At 35.6% G+C, this 15,628-nt stretch overlaps 1 protein-coding gene across 3 annotated transcripts in view; it reads right to left on the reverse strand.

The window, feature by feature from the left end:
- IPO11 (importin 11) overlaps positions 1-15,628 on the reverse strand; it is a 298,239-nt gene that overhangs the window by 156,960 nt on the left and 125,651 nt on the right. For all 3 annotated transcript variants that reach the window (XM_036887802.2, XM_036887801.2, XM_036887803.2), the window contains exon 22: positions 3,313-3,389. In XM_036887802.2, coding sequence (XP_036743697.2) covers positions 3,313-3,389 — 77 coding nt within the window. The remainder of the gene's footprint in view (positions 1-3,312; positions 3,390-15,628) is intronic.

A 15,628-nucleotide genomic window follows, 5' to 3' on the forward strand; every position in this document is an offset into this window, starting at 1 on the left:
TATCTATTAGCCTAATTATAATTTATACTCTGATCCTCTTTGTTTTCCCTATTTTTTTAATCCTATTTCTGAGTTGTACTTTCATGTCACATTTTATTTATTCTTTTAAGTTTCTGTAAAGGTGACAAAGAGAATGAATTACTGAATTACGTTATACAGACTCAGTAGGAATCTATGTTTAACCTTACTATTTAATGTTTATGTTTGGAAATGGAACTGTCATAGTTTCTTCTTTTATTTCAAATTCTGATAAAATATGAAAAATAAAATGTATAAGATAGCCTACATCACCATGAGGGTAGGTGGGAAAATGTTCCTTTCAAATTAGATAGGAAGTTACCGGCAGAAAAATTTTACTGGTTGAGGAACATTAGTCTGGCATTTACAATAACATGGACAAGAGCCAGTTGTGTGTTTATCTTTTAAGTAATGAGAACACTAAGTAAATTAACACTCTAAAAGATTTAAAGGATTTTTAAAACAATCCCTTAGAACTAAATTATTAGAATTACTTTCAGCTACAGCCTCTGAATCTACTTAAAATTTCTCCAGTTGTACTTACCTTTAGGGAAAAAGATACAAGAATTTTTGCCTTGGATTTATTCATGCTTAATTAACATATCCTAAAAATTATTAACTTAAACATCTTAAAGTATGCAGTATTGTTGGTTTTATATATTTTAAACAAAAATGAGAAACTTCAGCCAGAAGCTTTATTTCTACTTAGGAAAAGAAAAAACTATCATACTTAGTAAATAAATATTTTTAAATCACTGATCTAATAAGAAAGAATATGTTTTCACTGATTAAAAAAGTGAGTATTCATTCTGAATTACATTCTTAATAGATTAAAATAACTATCTGGTTATATTTCAAAATAAATTGTAAAGCTCACCTGAAAGAATGTATATGTAAAAGGCTACATGTCAGTATTAGTTTTGTAATACTCAAGAAAAAATAAAGGTAATGCTGATGTTAAGGTATACTAAACATGCACAAATAAAATTTATGAACAGAATTTCTTCATATTATTGAAGCAAATATACCCAACACAATGCAAAAGACACATTGCAGGCTTTTTATTTTGTAAGAGAAAAGCAGAGAATAAGTAAATCAATACTATCCTTATCATCTTTATTCACTGATGTTATTTATAAAATATGCAATTTTTTAAATCTTTGAAAATTAAAGAAGTTTAAATAAAGTATCGATTATCACAAGGATGAAATTTCACTAGTTCCTGATTCAGTTCAGTAACAGAGCAAGTCACTGGGTACTTTTCCTTTGAAAATTGCAGCAATGTTAATAGTAATAGTAGTAATAAATACAATTATTAAACACTTCAATGTGCTTACTAAGAGCCAGACATTGTTCTAAACACATAAAAGTCCTTGTTGCTTTGCAAGGACTATCGATCGACAACAAAGCTTATATGATAAAACTGTGCTATAGCACTTACTATGTCTACACTCAATGTAATGTCATTAGGTTATAGCAGAGTTAGTCAAATGCTTTTTGTTTGTTCCTTTCTTGTTGCCTATAGATCCTTTCTCCCACTACATTGTAAAAGCCAGGCATGCTGGATGTGGAGTGGAATATACAGGTGAAGTGAAACCACTGTGTGAAGTCAACCACATGTGAAAATGGCCCAATTCTGTTCATGATAAAGTTGATAATGACTGGCTGAGATTTCCATTCTTAGGTTAAGTATAAAGAAGCACCGTGGCTTACCCAGAATAGCACTGTATATGATCTCCAAGTTAGGTATTAGATAGGACGCAACTTAAATGCCTTCACCAGAGAGTATAGGGATGTGAAAAGGAAATTTCCTATTCTCTTTACCTATGGCATCCCGCAGACAACAAAACTTTTCCTAGGAGACTGGTAATAAGCAAGTGGTCTACTGTCACTGCCTTCATTTTTGGGAAATTTTTCCATTATTTTATGAGTATCTAGATGAAAACTGCAAATGGATCCTTATTAGAAAATAAATGGCATTTTGGTATTATTTGAGATCTCATTTATTCTGAGGAATAGGGTAGAAGAAAAGAAAGACTCAGAAAATAGCTAATTACATAGTCTAGCCACCACAATCATCCAGCAAATACGTTTTTTAATCAGTTTTAGTCCACATTCTGGTGCACCATTATACCTCTGAAATATTTTTGCCTCTAAAAAAACTGCTCACTATAAATACGTTCTCAGAAAAAATAGTCCAGATATTGCCACAATAAGTGTGACTTTTTTCCTAGTGTTTTGCTATTTAAAACACCATCTCCTGACAATATTAACTTCAGTTAGTACATCCAAAGTTATAATGAAAGAATTAAAGATGCTTCATGGATAAGTCTTGAAAATGGGGGTTCTCAATGGAAAAACTGTAAATAATTTTATTTCATAAATGAGTGATTTTAAAAATAGCAGTTATGCAAATTGAAAAATAATCAAAGGGCCAGGAAATAGCACAGTATACAATTCTTAAATACTCTGAGTAAATGTGAATCGGCACTGGTAAAAATCCCTCACGAAACAACAACTCGATGAACAAATTTTTTTTTAAATTTAAGGTTATTACATACTTGTGAATGGTAGCTGATTTGTAACAGAAAGTACTGATTTTTCTATTACTAATTATCATAATACATGTTCAGAACTAGCAAAAAAATAATCTAATTAGATTTCACCTAAGGCAGCTAAAAGCAACTACAAGCCTACTCCTAGCACAGTATCCAGTTATTTTCATGTGCCGAAAGTGTTGCTTCAAAAACATTAAGTTTCATGATTTCACAACTCATGCATAAGTTAACACTTCAACAAACAATAAATATGATTTTCTAAACCTATTTAATACTCTTCATTTTGGTGATTAAGCCTTGGCTTAATCAGAAATATGTACAGAGGTCATCTATGAACAACTGATACCACAAAATCACTCTGTAAAAGAAGATGGATAAAACCACAATACACAGAAATAGTTTTACACTGTAGTTTTTCAAATGTTCTTTAAATATAGAACTGCTAACAAACATAGAAATTTAGCCAAAGTTCAAGCTTAATCTGTAATTAGTTTCCTAAGAACATTTTTTGTTTTAATTTAGTAGTTCAGTAAATTTAGTTAGCATTTTCTCCTTAATAAAGCAGAAATGGTTCTAAAAAGTTACACAGAAAAATTCTAGAAACTATTAAAACACTATTGAATTTTTCTGTCAAAATCAGGAACTTTAGTAAAAATGGAAGGTTTAAAGTCACCTATAATGCTTAAAACTATGGCTGTATTCAAAAATACTAGTAAGTTTATGCTGTAATACATACCAAGAAGTGGTGACATATTTTGAAAAATACGAAGCAACTCTGGTGTAATACTTGGGCTGTTCTCCAAAGTCACTAACCTAGAAAAGAGATACTGATAATTACATCACTTTCCATAACCATTAAAGCCATTAACAACACAACTTAAATATAAAAACGCTGCCCCTTCTAAAGGAAGAAAGAAAAATGGACAATGCAGAAAATTATAAAAACTATCTTTCAGGAAAAGAATTACAAATGCATCAAAATTAAATATCAACAAATCAATATTATTTCTATATACATAACAAAAGTAGTAAGGAAAGTAACTACATACTAAAATATTTATAATACAGTTAAATGATAAAGCAAAAACATGATAATTATGGACTGGTCAAAGAGACATAACTTTGACATATTCCATTCTTCTGTCACACATAATTGATGAATTCCTTAAATGAAATGCTGAGCTAGTTAATTAATAAAACAACTTTATGCTAAATTTTTAATAAATATGCACTTGGTAAAACTTTGTAAATATGAGTAAATGTCAATTATAAGCCAATATCATTCACAGCATAAGCAATCTGAAACAATCAATGTATATATATGTATGCTGTGTTTATCACAGAAGTGTGCATTTAGTTTACCTCCTCATTCTCCCCCAACTCCCCACCCCACCTGCCAAAAGAAATTAAAGGAGAAAAAATATAATTGTCACAAGAGCTGCAAGAAAAGGGAGGGCAGATTTTATTCAAAATCTAACATTACCTATTTCTGATTAGAAATAGAAAGGAACTTCCTTAACCTGATGAGAAATAAGAGAGTACCTACCCAACACTCACCAGAAAACACATCTAAGGCCTATATTTTGAAATCATTCCCTGGAAAAACAGAAAGATACCTCAAAGAACATCCTCTATTACCTTGTCTACCTTCATATCTATTCAGTTTTATGTATAAAGTGCTTCTCACATGAAATGCCAAGTAAGTTAAAAAAAAGATACAAGGGTGTTAGAAAAAAGATGGTGGTGTGAGAAGTGAGACAGGAACCTCCTCCCAAGACTACATATAACACGAAAATACAGCAACTAAACTAATATTGAAAGAGTGTCCCAAAAGAAGACTGTAACATACGGCCTACATTTGGGGAAAAGACAAGACCTCACAGAAATGGGTTAAGTAGCAAAGCCATGATCCAATGGACCCAAGCCTTCCCCCTACCCTAGCTCACAGGTGGGAGGAACAGAAATGGAGCAGGGAGGGAGTAGAAACCCAGGACTGCAAAAGCCCCAGCCCTGGAAATCTGCGATGGGAGTATGAACCAACATTACATGATGCTCTGGAGATTAGAGGAGTTGGAAAGCAAAGACAAGCAGAAAACTCGGAAAGACTTGAGATTCCAGATTGTGGAGAACAGGTATGCACAAACAGCCATTCTGTGACAAAAGAAATGTGGGCACCCTGAATGACTTTCCAAGAGTGAGAGGGCTGCTAAAGGGGCAAGGACTGCACAGAGCTTGCTGCTCAGGAGAAAGGACAGGTGGAAAAAATTACCCAGCACACTCATCTCAGCAGGATGGAAACATTCAGGAGCTTCAGGAACTCCATCTCCCTGCCTGGCAACTGGCAGAACCAAGGCACCCACCCTGGCAATATGCAGCCTGGCCCTCCTGCCTCCCAACTACCACCAGTTCACAAACCTGGAAACCCCATCACTGTGCCAGGCAAGTCGGAGGTGAGCCCTGTCTACAGCAGCTAACGGGGTACAACACAGAGGCTTCCCCCTGTGCACTCAGCCCACTGGCCCTGGCAGTGGAGGCAGGCTCTGCAGCCAGGAAGCAGGAACAATTTTCCTCCCTGCAGGCATGGCACTGCTCGCCTATGACCCCCACCATCACTCCAGGTACTGGGCAGGTCCAGAGAGTAGAGTTTCTGGGCACTAGAGGGTGCGGCCTACACAAAGTTATTATTCCATATTATTCATCAGAAATATGAAGCAGAAAAAGAACCTTGTGCAAACCAAAATCTCTCAAACACCTAAAAGAGGACTCAGGGAAACTGAAACCACCAATCTTCTTGCAAAAGATTTCAAAATAAAAATCATAAACATGCTCATGGAGCTTCAGAAAAATATTCCAGATCTCAAGTTACAACTTCAAGAAAGACACAGAAACTTTGAAAAATACAGTATCTGAAATGAAACATACAATGGAGGGCTTTAAATGCAGAACAGAAGAGGTAGAGGAGATGGTAAGAAGAATAAAAATTAGAGAACAGGAAAAGAAGCTGATGCACAGAGACAAAAAAGGATCTCTAGGAATGAAAGAATAATAAGACAACCCTGCGACACATCCAAACAGAAGAATATTCTCATTATAGGAGTACAAGAAGAAGAAGAGAGATAAAAAGGGATAGAAAGTCTCTTTGAGGAAATAATTGCTGAAAATGTTCCCAATTGGGCAAGGAAAAAGTCTCCCAGGCTATGGAAGCGCATAGATCTCCCAACACAATGGACCCAAGGAAAACAACACTAAGACATACAATAATTGAAATGGCAAAAATCAAGGAAAAGGAATGAGTATTAAAAGCAGCCAGAGAGAAAAAAGATCACATACAAAGGAAAACCCTGCAGATGATCATCAGACTTCTCAGCAGAAAACTTACAAGCCAGGAGGAAGTGGCATGATATATTTAATGCAATGAAACAGAAGGGCCTCAAGCCAAGAATACTCTATCCAGCAAGATTATCATTTAAATTTGAAGCAGGGAAGCACCAATTTCCAGAAAACCAAAGTTGAGGGACTTTAACTCCCACAAACCGTCTCTATAGTGTATTTTATCCTTCAGAGTGAGTGGAGTGTTGAAGTCTCCTAGAATGAATGCATTGCATTCTATTTCCCCTTTTAATTCTGCTAGTATTTGTTTCACATATATGGGTGCTCCTGTGTTGGGAGCATAGATATTTATAATGGTTATATCTTCTTGTTGGATTGACCCCTTTATCATTATGTAATGTCTTTCTTTGTCTCTTGTTACTTTCTGTGTTTTGAAGTCTATTTTGTCTGATACAGGTACTACAGCTCCTGCTTTTTTCTTTCTGTTAGTTGCATGAAATATCTTTTTCCATCTCTTCACTTTCAGTCTGTGTATGTCTTTGGGTTTAAAGTGAGTCTCTTGCAGGCAGCGTATAGATGGGTCTTGTTTTTTTATCCATTCAGTGACTCTATGTCTTTTGATTGGTGCACTCAGTCCATTTACATTTAGGGTGATTATCGGTAGGTATGTACTTATTGCCATTGCAGGCTTTAGATTCGTGGTTACAAAAGGTTCAAGGTTAATTTCCTTACTATCTAAGAGTCTGACTTCACTCACTTAATATGCTGTTACAAACACAATCTAAAGGTTTTTTTCTTTTTCTCCTCCTTTTTCTTCCTCCTCCATTCTTTATATATTAGGTATCATATTCTGTATTATTTGTCTATCCCTTGATTGACTTTGGGGATAGTTAATTTAATTTTGCATGTGCTTAGTAATTAGCTGTTCTAGTTTCTTTACTGTGGTTTTATTTCCTCTGTTGATAGCTATTAAACCTTAGGAACACTTCCATCTATAGCAGTCCCTCCAAAATAGACTGTAGAGATGGTTTGTGGGAGGTAAATTCTCTCAGATTTTGCTTATCTTGAAATTGTTTAATCCCTCCTTCAAATTTAAATGATAATCTTGCCAGATAAAGTAAACTTGATTCCAGGTTCTTCTGCTTCATTGCATTAAATACATTATGCCACACCCTTCTGGCCTGTAAGGCTTCTGCTGAGAAGTCTGATGTTAGCCTGATGGGCTTTCCTTTGTATGTGATCTTATTTCTCTCTCTGGCTGCTTTTAATAGTCTGTCCTTATCCTTGATCTTTGCCAATTTTATTACTATATGTCTTGGTGTTTGTTGTCTTCCTTGGGTCCCTTGTGTAGGGGGATCTGTGGATCTCCATGGCCTGAGAGACTATCTCCTTCCCCAGATCGGGGGAAGTTTTCAGCAACTACCTGCTCAAAGACACTTTATATCCCTTTCTCTCTCTCTTCTTCTTCTAGTATTCCTATAATTTGAATATTGTTCCATTTGGATTGGTCACACAGTCCTCTCAATTTTCTTTCATTCTTAGAGATCCTTTTTTCTCTCTGTGTCTCAGCTTCTTTGTATTCCTCTTCTCTTGTTTCTATTTCATTTATCATCTCCTCCACCTTATCCAACCTGCTTTTAATACCCTCCATCATGCTCTTCAACGATTGGATCTCCGACCTAAATTCATTCCTGAGTTCTTGGATATCTTTCCGTACCTCCATTAGCATGTTGATGATTTTTATTTTGAACTCCCTTTCAGGAAGAGTCATAAGGTCCATGTCATTTAAATCTTTCTCCGGAGTTATATTAATTTTACTCTGGACCAGGTTCCTTTAGTGTTTCATATTTGTATATGGCGCCATCTAGAGTCCAGAAGCTCTACTCTGGAGCTGCTCAGCCCCTGAAGCAATGTTGGGGGTCACAGGGGAGTGGTATTGGTGCCTGGGGGGAGAAAAGAGCTGTTTCCTGCTTCCCGGCTCCTATGCCTGTCTCCACTACCTGAACCAGTGGGCCAAGCACACAGGTATAAGCTTTTGTCCCAGAGCAGCCGGATATGGATCCCTGCTTTCCACAAGCGGCTGGAATCTCAGTCTCTCCAGGAATTCTACCTGTCCTAGATTTCCAACCCCATAATCACGCGAGTATCATGAAAGCACCAGGAAATGTAGGTTTGTGCTCCCAGAGCAGATCTCCAGAGCTAGGTATTCAGCAGACCCAGGCCTTGCACTCCCTCCCTGTTCCGTTTCTCTTCCTCCCAAAGGTGAGGTGGGGTGGGGGAAGGGTTGGGTCCCACCAGGCAACAGCTTTGGTATGTTACCCTGTTCCATGAGATCTGCTCTTTTCTCCAGGTGTATGCAGTCTGGCACCATCCTCTTTCCTGTTGCTCTTTCAGGATTAGTTGCACCAACTATATTTTCTAATTGTATACGGTTTTAGGAGGAAGCCTCTGTCTCTCTTCTCACGCCACCATCTCTAATCCTCCTCTATAGTGTATTTTAAAGGGACAGCTCTAGATGGAAGTGCTCCTAAGGCTAAATAGCTGTCACCAGAGAAACTAAAGTCATGGTAATGGAAGTAGACCAATTAATCACTAAGCAGATGTAAAATTAAATCAAATACCCATAAAGTCAGCCAAGGGATACACAAACAGTACAGAATATGACACCTAACACATAAAGAGTGGAGGAAGAAGAAAAGAAGTGAGAAAAAAAAAGGAAACTTTATATTGTGTTTATAAAGGCACAGTAAGGGAAAGTTAGACTGTAGGTAGTAAAGAAGCTGCTGTTGAACCTTTGGTAAAGTGAAGCTAAAGCCTGCAATGGCAATAGGTACATAACTTTCAATAGTCACTGAATGCATCAATCAAAAGACAGAGAATTAATGAAAGGATTTTTTTAAAACCCATCTATGTGCTGCCTACAATAGACTCACTTCAAACCCAAAGACATATACAGACTAAAAGTGAAGGGATGGAAAAAGATATTTCATACAATAGGGAGAAAAAAACAGGAGCTGCAGGACTTGTATCACACAAAATGGATTTCAAAACAAAGGAACTAACAAGAGACAAAAAAAAGTAACAAGAGACATTACATAATGATGAAGGGGTCAGTCTAACAAGAGGATATAACCATTATAAATATCTATGCACCCAACATAGGAGCACTCAAACATGTAAAACAAATACTAACAAAATTCAAGGGGAAATAGAATGCAATAAACTCATTTTAGGAGATTTCAACACACCACTCACTCCAAAGGACAGAACAAGAAGACAGAAATTAAGTAAGGAGACAAAGGCACTGAACAATACATGAGAAGAGATGGACCTAACAGACATCTACAGAACACTCCAACCAAAAACAGCAGGATACACGTTCTTCACAATTGCAGGTGGAATATCTTCTGGAATACATCACATACTATGTCACAAAAAAGAGCCTCAGTAAATTCAGAAGGATTGGATTGTACCAAGCAGCTTCTCAGACCACAAAGGTATGAAAGTAGAAATAAATTATGCAAAGAAAAGAAAAAGCCCACAAACACATGAAGGCTTAACAACATGCTCCTAAATAATCAATGAATCAACGACCAAATAAAAACAAAAATCAAGCAAAATATGGAGACATGACCACAATACAATAACTCAACACCGCAAAATCTGTGGCATGCAGTGAAGGCCATGTTAAGAGGGAAGTATATTGCGATACAAGCTTACCTTAGGAAAGATGAACAATCCCATATGAACAGTCTAAACACACAATTAATGAAACTAGAAAAAAGAAGAATGAATGAGGCCCAAAGGAAGTAGAGGGTGGGACATAATAAAGGTCAGAGCAGAAACAAGTGAACTGGAGAAGAATAAAACAACAGAAAGAATAAATAGAAAGCAGAGAAAAAAAATCAATGAAAGGAGAAGTTGGTTCTTCTAGAAAATAAACAGATAAACCCTTGGCCAGACTTATAAAGAAAAAAAAGAGTCTACACACATAAACAGAATCAGAAATGAGAAAGGAAAAATCACTAAGGACATCACAGAACTACAAAGAATTATTAGAGAATATTATGAAAATTTTATGCTAACAAACCAGATAACCTAGAAGAAATGGACAACTTTCTAGAAAAATACAACCTTCCAAGGCTGAACCAAGAAGAAACAGAAAATCTGCACACACCAATTACCAACAACAAAACTGAACTGGTAATCAGAAAACTACCTATTAACAAAACCCCTGGTCCAGATGGCTTCATGACTGAATTTTATCAAACATTTAGTGAAGACCTAATACCCATCCTCCTTAAAATTTTTCAGAAAATACAAGAGGAAGGAATACCTCCAAAGTCATTCAATGGGACTGGTATCACTATAATATCAAAACCACACAAAGATACCACAAAAAAAGAAAATTACAGACTGATATCCCTGATGAACATGGATGCAAAAATCCTCAACAAAATATTAGCAAACAGAATTCAAAAATACGTAAAAAAGATCATCCATCATGATCAAGCAGGATTCATCCCAGGGATGCAAGGATGGTACAATATTCAAAACTCCATCATCATCATCCACCACATTAACAAAAAGAAGGACAAAAACCACATGATAATCTCCATAGATGCTGAAAATCATTTGACAAAATTCAACATCCATTCATGATAAAATGTCCAACAAAATGGGTATAGAGGGCAAGTACCTCAATATAATAAAGGCCATACAAGCCCACAGCCAACATCATACTTGACAGCGAGAATCTAAAGGCTTTTCCTTTAAGATCGGGAACAAGACAAGGATGCCCACTCTCATCACTTTATTCAGCTTAGTTCTAGAGGTCCTAGCCATGGCAATCAGACAACACCAAGAAATAAAAGGGATCCAGATTGGTAAAGAAGAAGTCAAACTGTCACTATTTGCAGATGACATGATATTGTACATAAAAAAACATTAAAAAACCACCTCAAAACTACTAGAACTATTAACTGGATTACGCAAAGTTGCAGGATACAAAACTAATACACAGAAATCTGTTGTATTCCCACATACTAACGATGAACTGGCAGAAAGAGAAATCAAGGAAATAACTCCATTCACAATTGCATCAAAAAGAATAAAATATCTGTGAGTAAATGTAACCAAGGAAATGAAAGACCTATACCTTGAAGACTACAAGACACTAATGAGAATAATTTTAAAAGATATCAATAAATGGAAATATATCCCGTGCTCATGGATAGGAAGAATTAATATTGTCAAAATGGCCATCCTGCCTAAAGCAATTGACAGATTCAGTGCAATCCCTATCAGAATACCAACAGCATTCTTCAACAAACTAGTGCAAATAATTCTAAAATTCATATTGAACCACAAAAGACCTCAAATAGCCAAAGCAATCCTGAGAAAGAAGACTAAAGCAGGGGGCATTACACTCCCCAACTTCAAGTTCCACTACAAAGCCACAGTAATCAGGATAATTTTGTACTGGCACAAGAATAGACCCATAGACCAATGGAACAGACTAAAGAGTCAGATATAAACCCAAGCATATATGGTCAATTAATATATGATAAAGGAGCCATGTAGATACAATGGGGAAATGACAGCATCTTCAACAGTTGCTGTTGGCAAAACTGGACAGCTACATGTAAGAGAATGAAACTGGATGACTGTCTAACTCCATACACAAAAGTAAACTTGAAATGGATCAAAGACCTGAATGTAAGTCATGAAACCATAAAACTCTTAGAAGAAAACATAGGCAAAAATCTCCTGAATATAAACACGAGCAACTTCTTCCTGAATGCATCTCCTGGATCAAGGGGAAACAAAAGCAAAAGTGAACACATGGGACTACATCAAACTAAAAACTTTTTGTATGGCAAAGGACACCATCAACCGAACAAAAAGGCATCCTACAGTATGAGAGAATATATTTGTAAATGATACATCCAACAAGGGGTTAACATCCAAAACATATAAAGAACTTACACACCTCAACACCCAAAAAGCAAATAACTTGATTAAAAAATTGTCAGAGGATATGAAGAGACAGTTCTCCAAAGAAGAAATTCAGATGGCAAACAGACACATGAAAATATGCTCCACATCACTAATCTTCAGGGAAATGCAAATTAAAAACACAATGAGATATCACCTCACACCAGTAAGGATGGCCAGCATCAAAAAGACTAAGAACAACAAATGCTGGCAAGGATGCAGAGAAAGGGGAACCCCTCCTACACTGCTGGTCGGAATGTAAACTAGATGAACATTGTGGAAAGCAATATGGAGGTTCCTCAAAAAACTAAAAATAGAAATACCATTTCATCCAGGAATCCCATTCCTTGGAATCTACCCAAAGAATACAACTTCTCAGACTCAAAAAGACACATGCACCCCAATGTTTACTGCAGCACTATTTACAATAGCCAAGATATGGAAGCAACTTAAGTGTCCATCAGTAGATGAACGGATAAAGAAGATGTGGTACATATATACAATGGAATACTATTCAGCCATAAGAAAAAAAACAATTCTACCATTTGCAACAACATGGATGGAGCTGGAGGACATTATGCTCAGTGAAATAAGCCAGGTGGAGAAAGACAAGTGCCAAATGATTTCCCTCATTTGTGGAGTATAACAATGAAGCAAAACTGAAGGAACAAAATAGCAGCAGACTCACAGACTCCAAGATGGGACCAGTGGTTACTAAAGGGGAGGGGTGTGGGAGGGCAGATCGGGAAGGAGGCAGATGGGAATTGAGGGGTATTATGTTTAGTACACATGGTGTGAGGGGTCACAGGGAAGACAGTGTAGCACAGAGAAGGCTAACAGTGAATTTGCAGCATTTTACTACACTGATGGACAGTGACTGCATTGGGTTATGGTGGGGACTTGGTAATATGGGTAAATGTAGTAACCACATTGTTTTTTCATGTGAAACCTTCATAAGAGTATATATCAATAATTCCTTAACAAAAAAAATTTTTTAAAGCAAGAGAAAAAAAAAAGGAAGATGTCAGTTCTCTCTAAATTATCAGACAAAATCAATAAAACTTCAATTCAAAACCCCATAGGGTTTTTCTTGGAAGTTAGACAAGCTGATGGGATAATGATATGGAAAGCAAATGAACAAGAACTGACAAGAAATTTCTCAAGAAAACCAAACATATGGGGGTGGAGAGATAACTTACTTTACCAGACATTATGACTTAATAGAAAACCACTGTTAAGTAATATCACAAATGGACTAGAAAGCTCAAGAAACAGAGTTTTTTCATATGTGACAGAATAGGCTCCAAGAGTTACTAAGAAAACATTGGACCCTTAGTCTTTGGTGGCAAAATACTGGACCTCACACAAAATAATTAACTTAATTTCAGAAATTACATGAGAAGGGCAAGACTTCACAAGATGTCAGAAGAGCATTCTTATGGCTTTAGCTTAGAAACACATTTTTTTGAAATACAGGTAAATATGATTATATTAAAGTTAACAATCACTGTGTATCAGAAGATGTCTCAAAAAAAACTAAAGACCAAGTCACACACTGGTAGAAGATTGTTTAAAAATATAAAAAGTTATCTAACTTGACTAGTAATCAAAAATGCAAATTATAACCAAAACAAGATACAATTTTACCCCTACCAGATCAGCAAAAATTTTAAAGTCTGACAATCCACATGTTAGCTAATCTATACAACAGTGAGAATTCTCTCTTACACATTGCTGACAGGAGTACAAGTTGGTATAATCAATTTGGAAAATCTCTGGTAAAGTTGAATACATATATATGTATATACCTAAGACCTAGCAATTCTATTTCTAGGCAGAAATGTACATACAGTGCTTTGAGTCACATATATTTATTTGCACTAGGTGTCATATTAAAGAATGATGAAAGTCACATTAATTTGCATCAAACAAAATGGCAAATGAGTAAATGAGTTCTCTTACATTCACACCACTGAAGTCGTAAAATGGATTAATCTCAAAACAGCAAAGAAAGCAACTCAATTCAAATCCCCATAGGGTTTTCCCTTAGACCCATAGAACACATATGATTTACACAAAGTTAAAATATATTGTTTAGAGATATATACCAATACATGATTTTTAAAACATTAAAATACAAGAAAGAAAACCAAGAAATGAGAACAAAAAATTGGTACACTGGGTTATCCCTGGATGCAAACAGGATGATTCAACAAATATGCCACACCATGGGCTTCAAAGACATTCTGTTTCCTACTTACTACTGCATTTCTTAACCAGGGTACTGAAAATGGATTTCCATTTTATGTTAGCTAAAAATAATTACCAACAATATGAGCTCCAGATTATTTTGTTTCTATGAACTACTTCATAAATTTCAAATAACACAATAAGGGCATGGGAGGATAGAAACCAGCCTCCCCCAAAATGAAGTATGTCCCATGTACAGAATATCTTTAGACACCTTACTCCAATCAACAATAACAGGACTTGATTTCATTTTTAAAGAATAAAAAGTACAGGAAATATTTTTAAATGTTTATTCTATTCACCATTAAAATAACTCTGAAACCAACAGGAAACGTACAATTCAGTCATGGATTTCATTGAAAAAAAGAACTGAAGGGTATATTCTAAATTCCAGAAGATGTCTAAAAAACTGTTTTTGTCAATGGGTCCAGACTGATTCTATCTGAAGCTTACTCATTCCTCCCACTGTCATCACCTTAGTAAAAAAGGATAATCAGGTCATTGGCACTCTAATTTCCTATGCTAGTTTCCACAGTATAAACCATGCTATTTTAAAAATGAAAACAGAAAAAAAAAAAAACCTCCCAAAGAACAAAAGTCCAGGACTAGATGGCTTCAAATGTGAATTCTACCAAACATTTAAAGAGTTAATACATATCCTCAATCTACTCCAAAAAACTCATGAGGAAAAAAGGCTTCAAATTTTCCAAATTCATTCCACAAGGCCACTTACAGATCAATATCCCCAATGAACACAGAGGCAAAAATCCTCAAAAAAACACTGGCAAGTCAAATTTAAAAATACATTAAAAGGATCATTCACCACAACAAAATGGCATTTATTCCAGAGAAGCAAGGATAGTCAATATTTGCTAATCAATCCATGTAATTGATTAGAATCACAAAGAATAGAAACCATACAATAATCTCAATAGATGCTAAAAAAGCCATTTGACAAAATTAAACACTCACTCATGATAAAAACTCTCAACAAAACAGGCATAGAGGGAATCTCAACATAATAAAGGCCATACATGACAAACCCATTGTTAACATCACAGCAGTGAAAGCTGAAAGCTTTTCCTCTAAGATCAGGAAAAAGACAAGGATAGCGACTCTCACTATTTTTATTCAACACAGCACTGGAGGTCCTAGCCACAGCAATCAGACAAGACAAAGAGGTAAAAGGCATCCAAACTGGTCAGGAAGGAAGAAGTAAAATTGTCACTATTTGCAGATGACATGATACTATGTATAGAAACCTCTAAAGACTCCACCAAAAAACTATTCAAATAAATGGATTCAGTAAAGTCACAGGATACAAAATCAATAAATAGAAATCTGTGTATTTCTGTATCCAAATAACAAACTAGTAGAAGAGAAATTTTTTTAATTCCATTTACAACTGCATCAAAAATAATAAAATACCTGGGAGTAAATCTAACCAAGGATGTGAAAAACTAGTATTCTGAAAA

This window comes from Manis pentadactyla, chromosome 2 (genome assembly GCF_030020395.1).
Source record: "Manis pentadactyla isolate mManPen7 chromosome 2, mManPen7.hap1, whole genome shotgun sequence".
NCBI classification, from domain to species: domain Eukaryota; kingdom Metazoa; phylum Chordata; class Mammalia; order Pholidota; family Manidae; genus Manis; species Manis pentadactyla.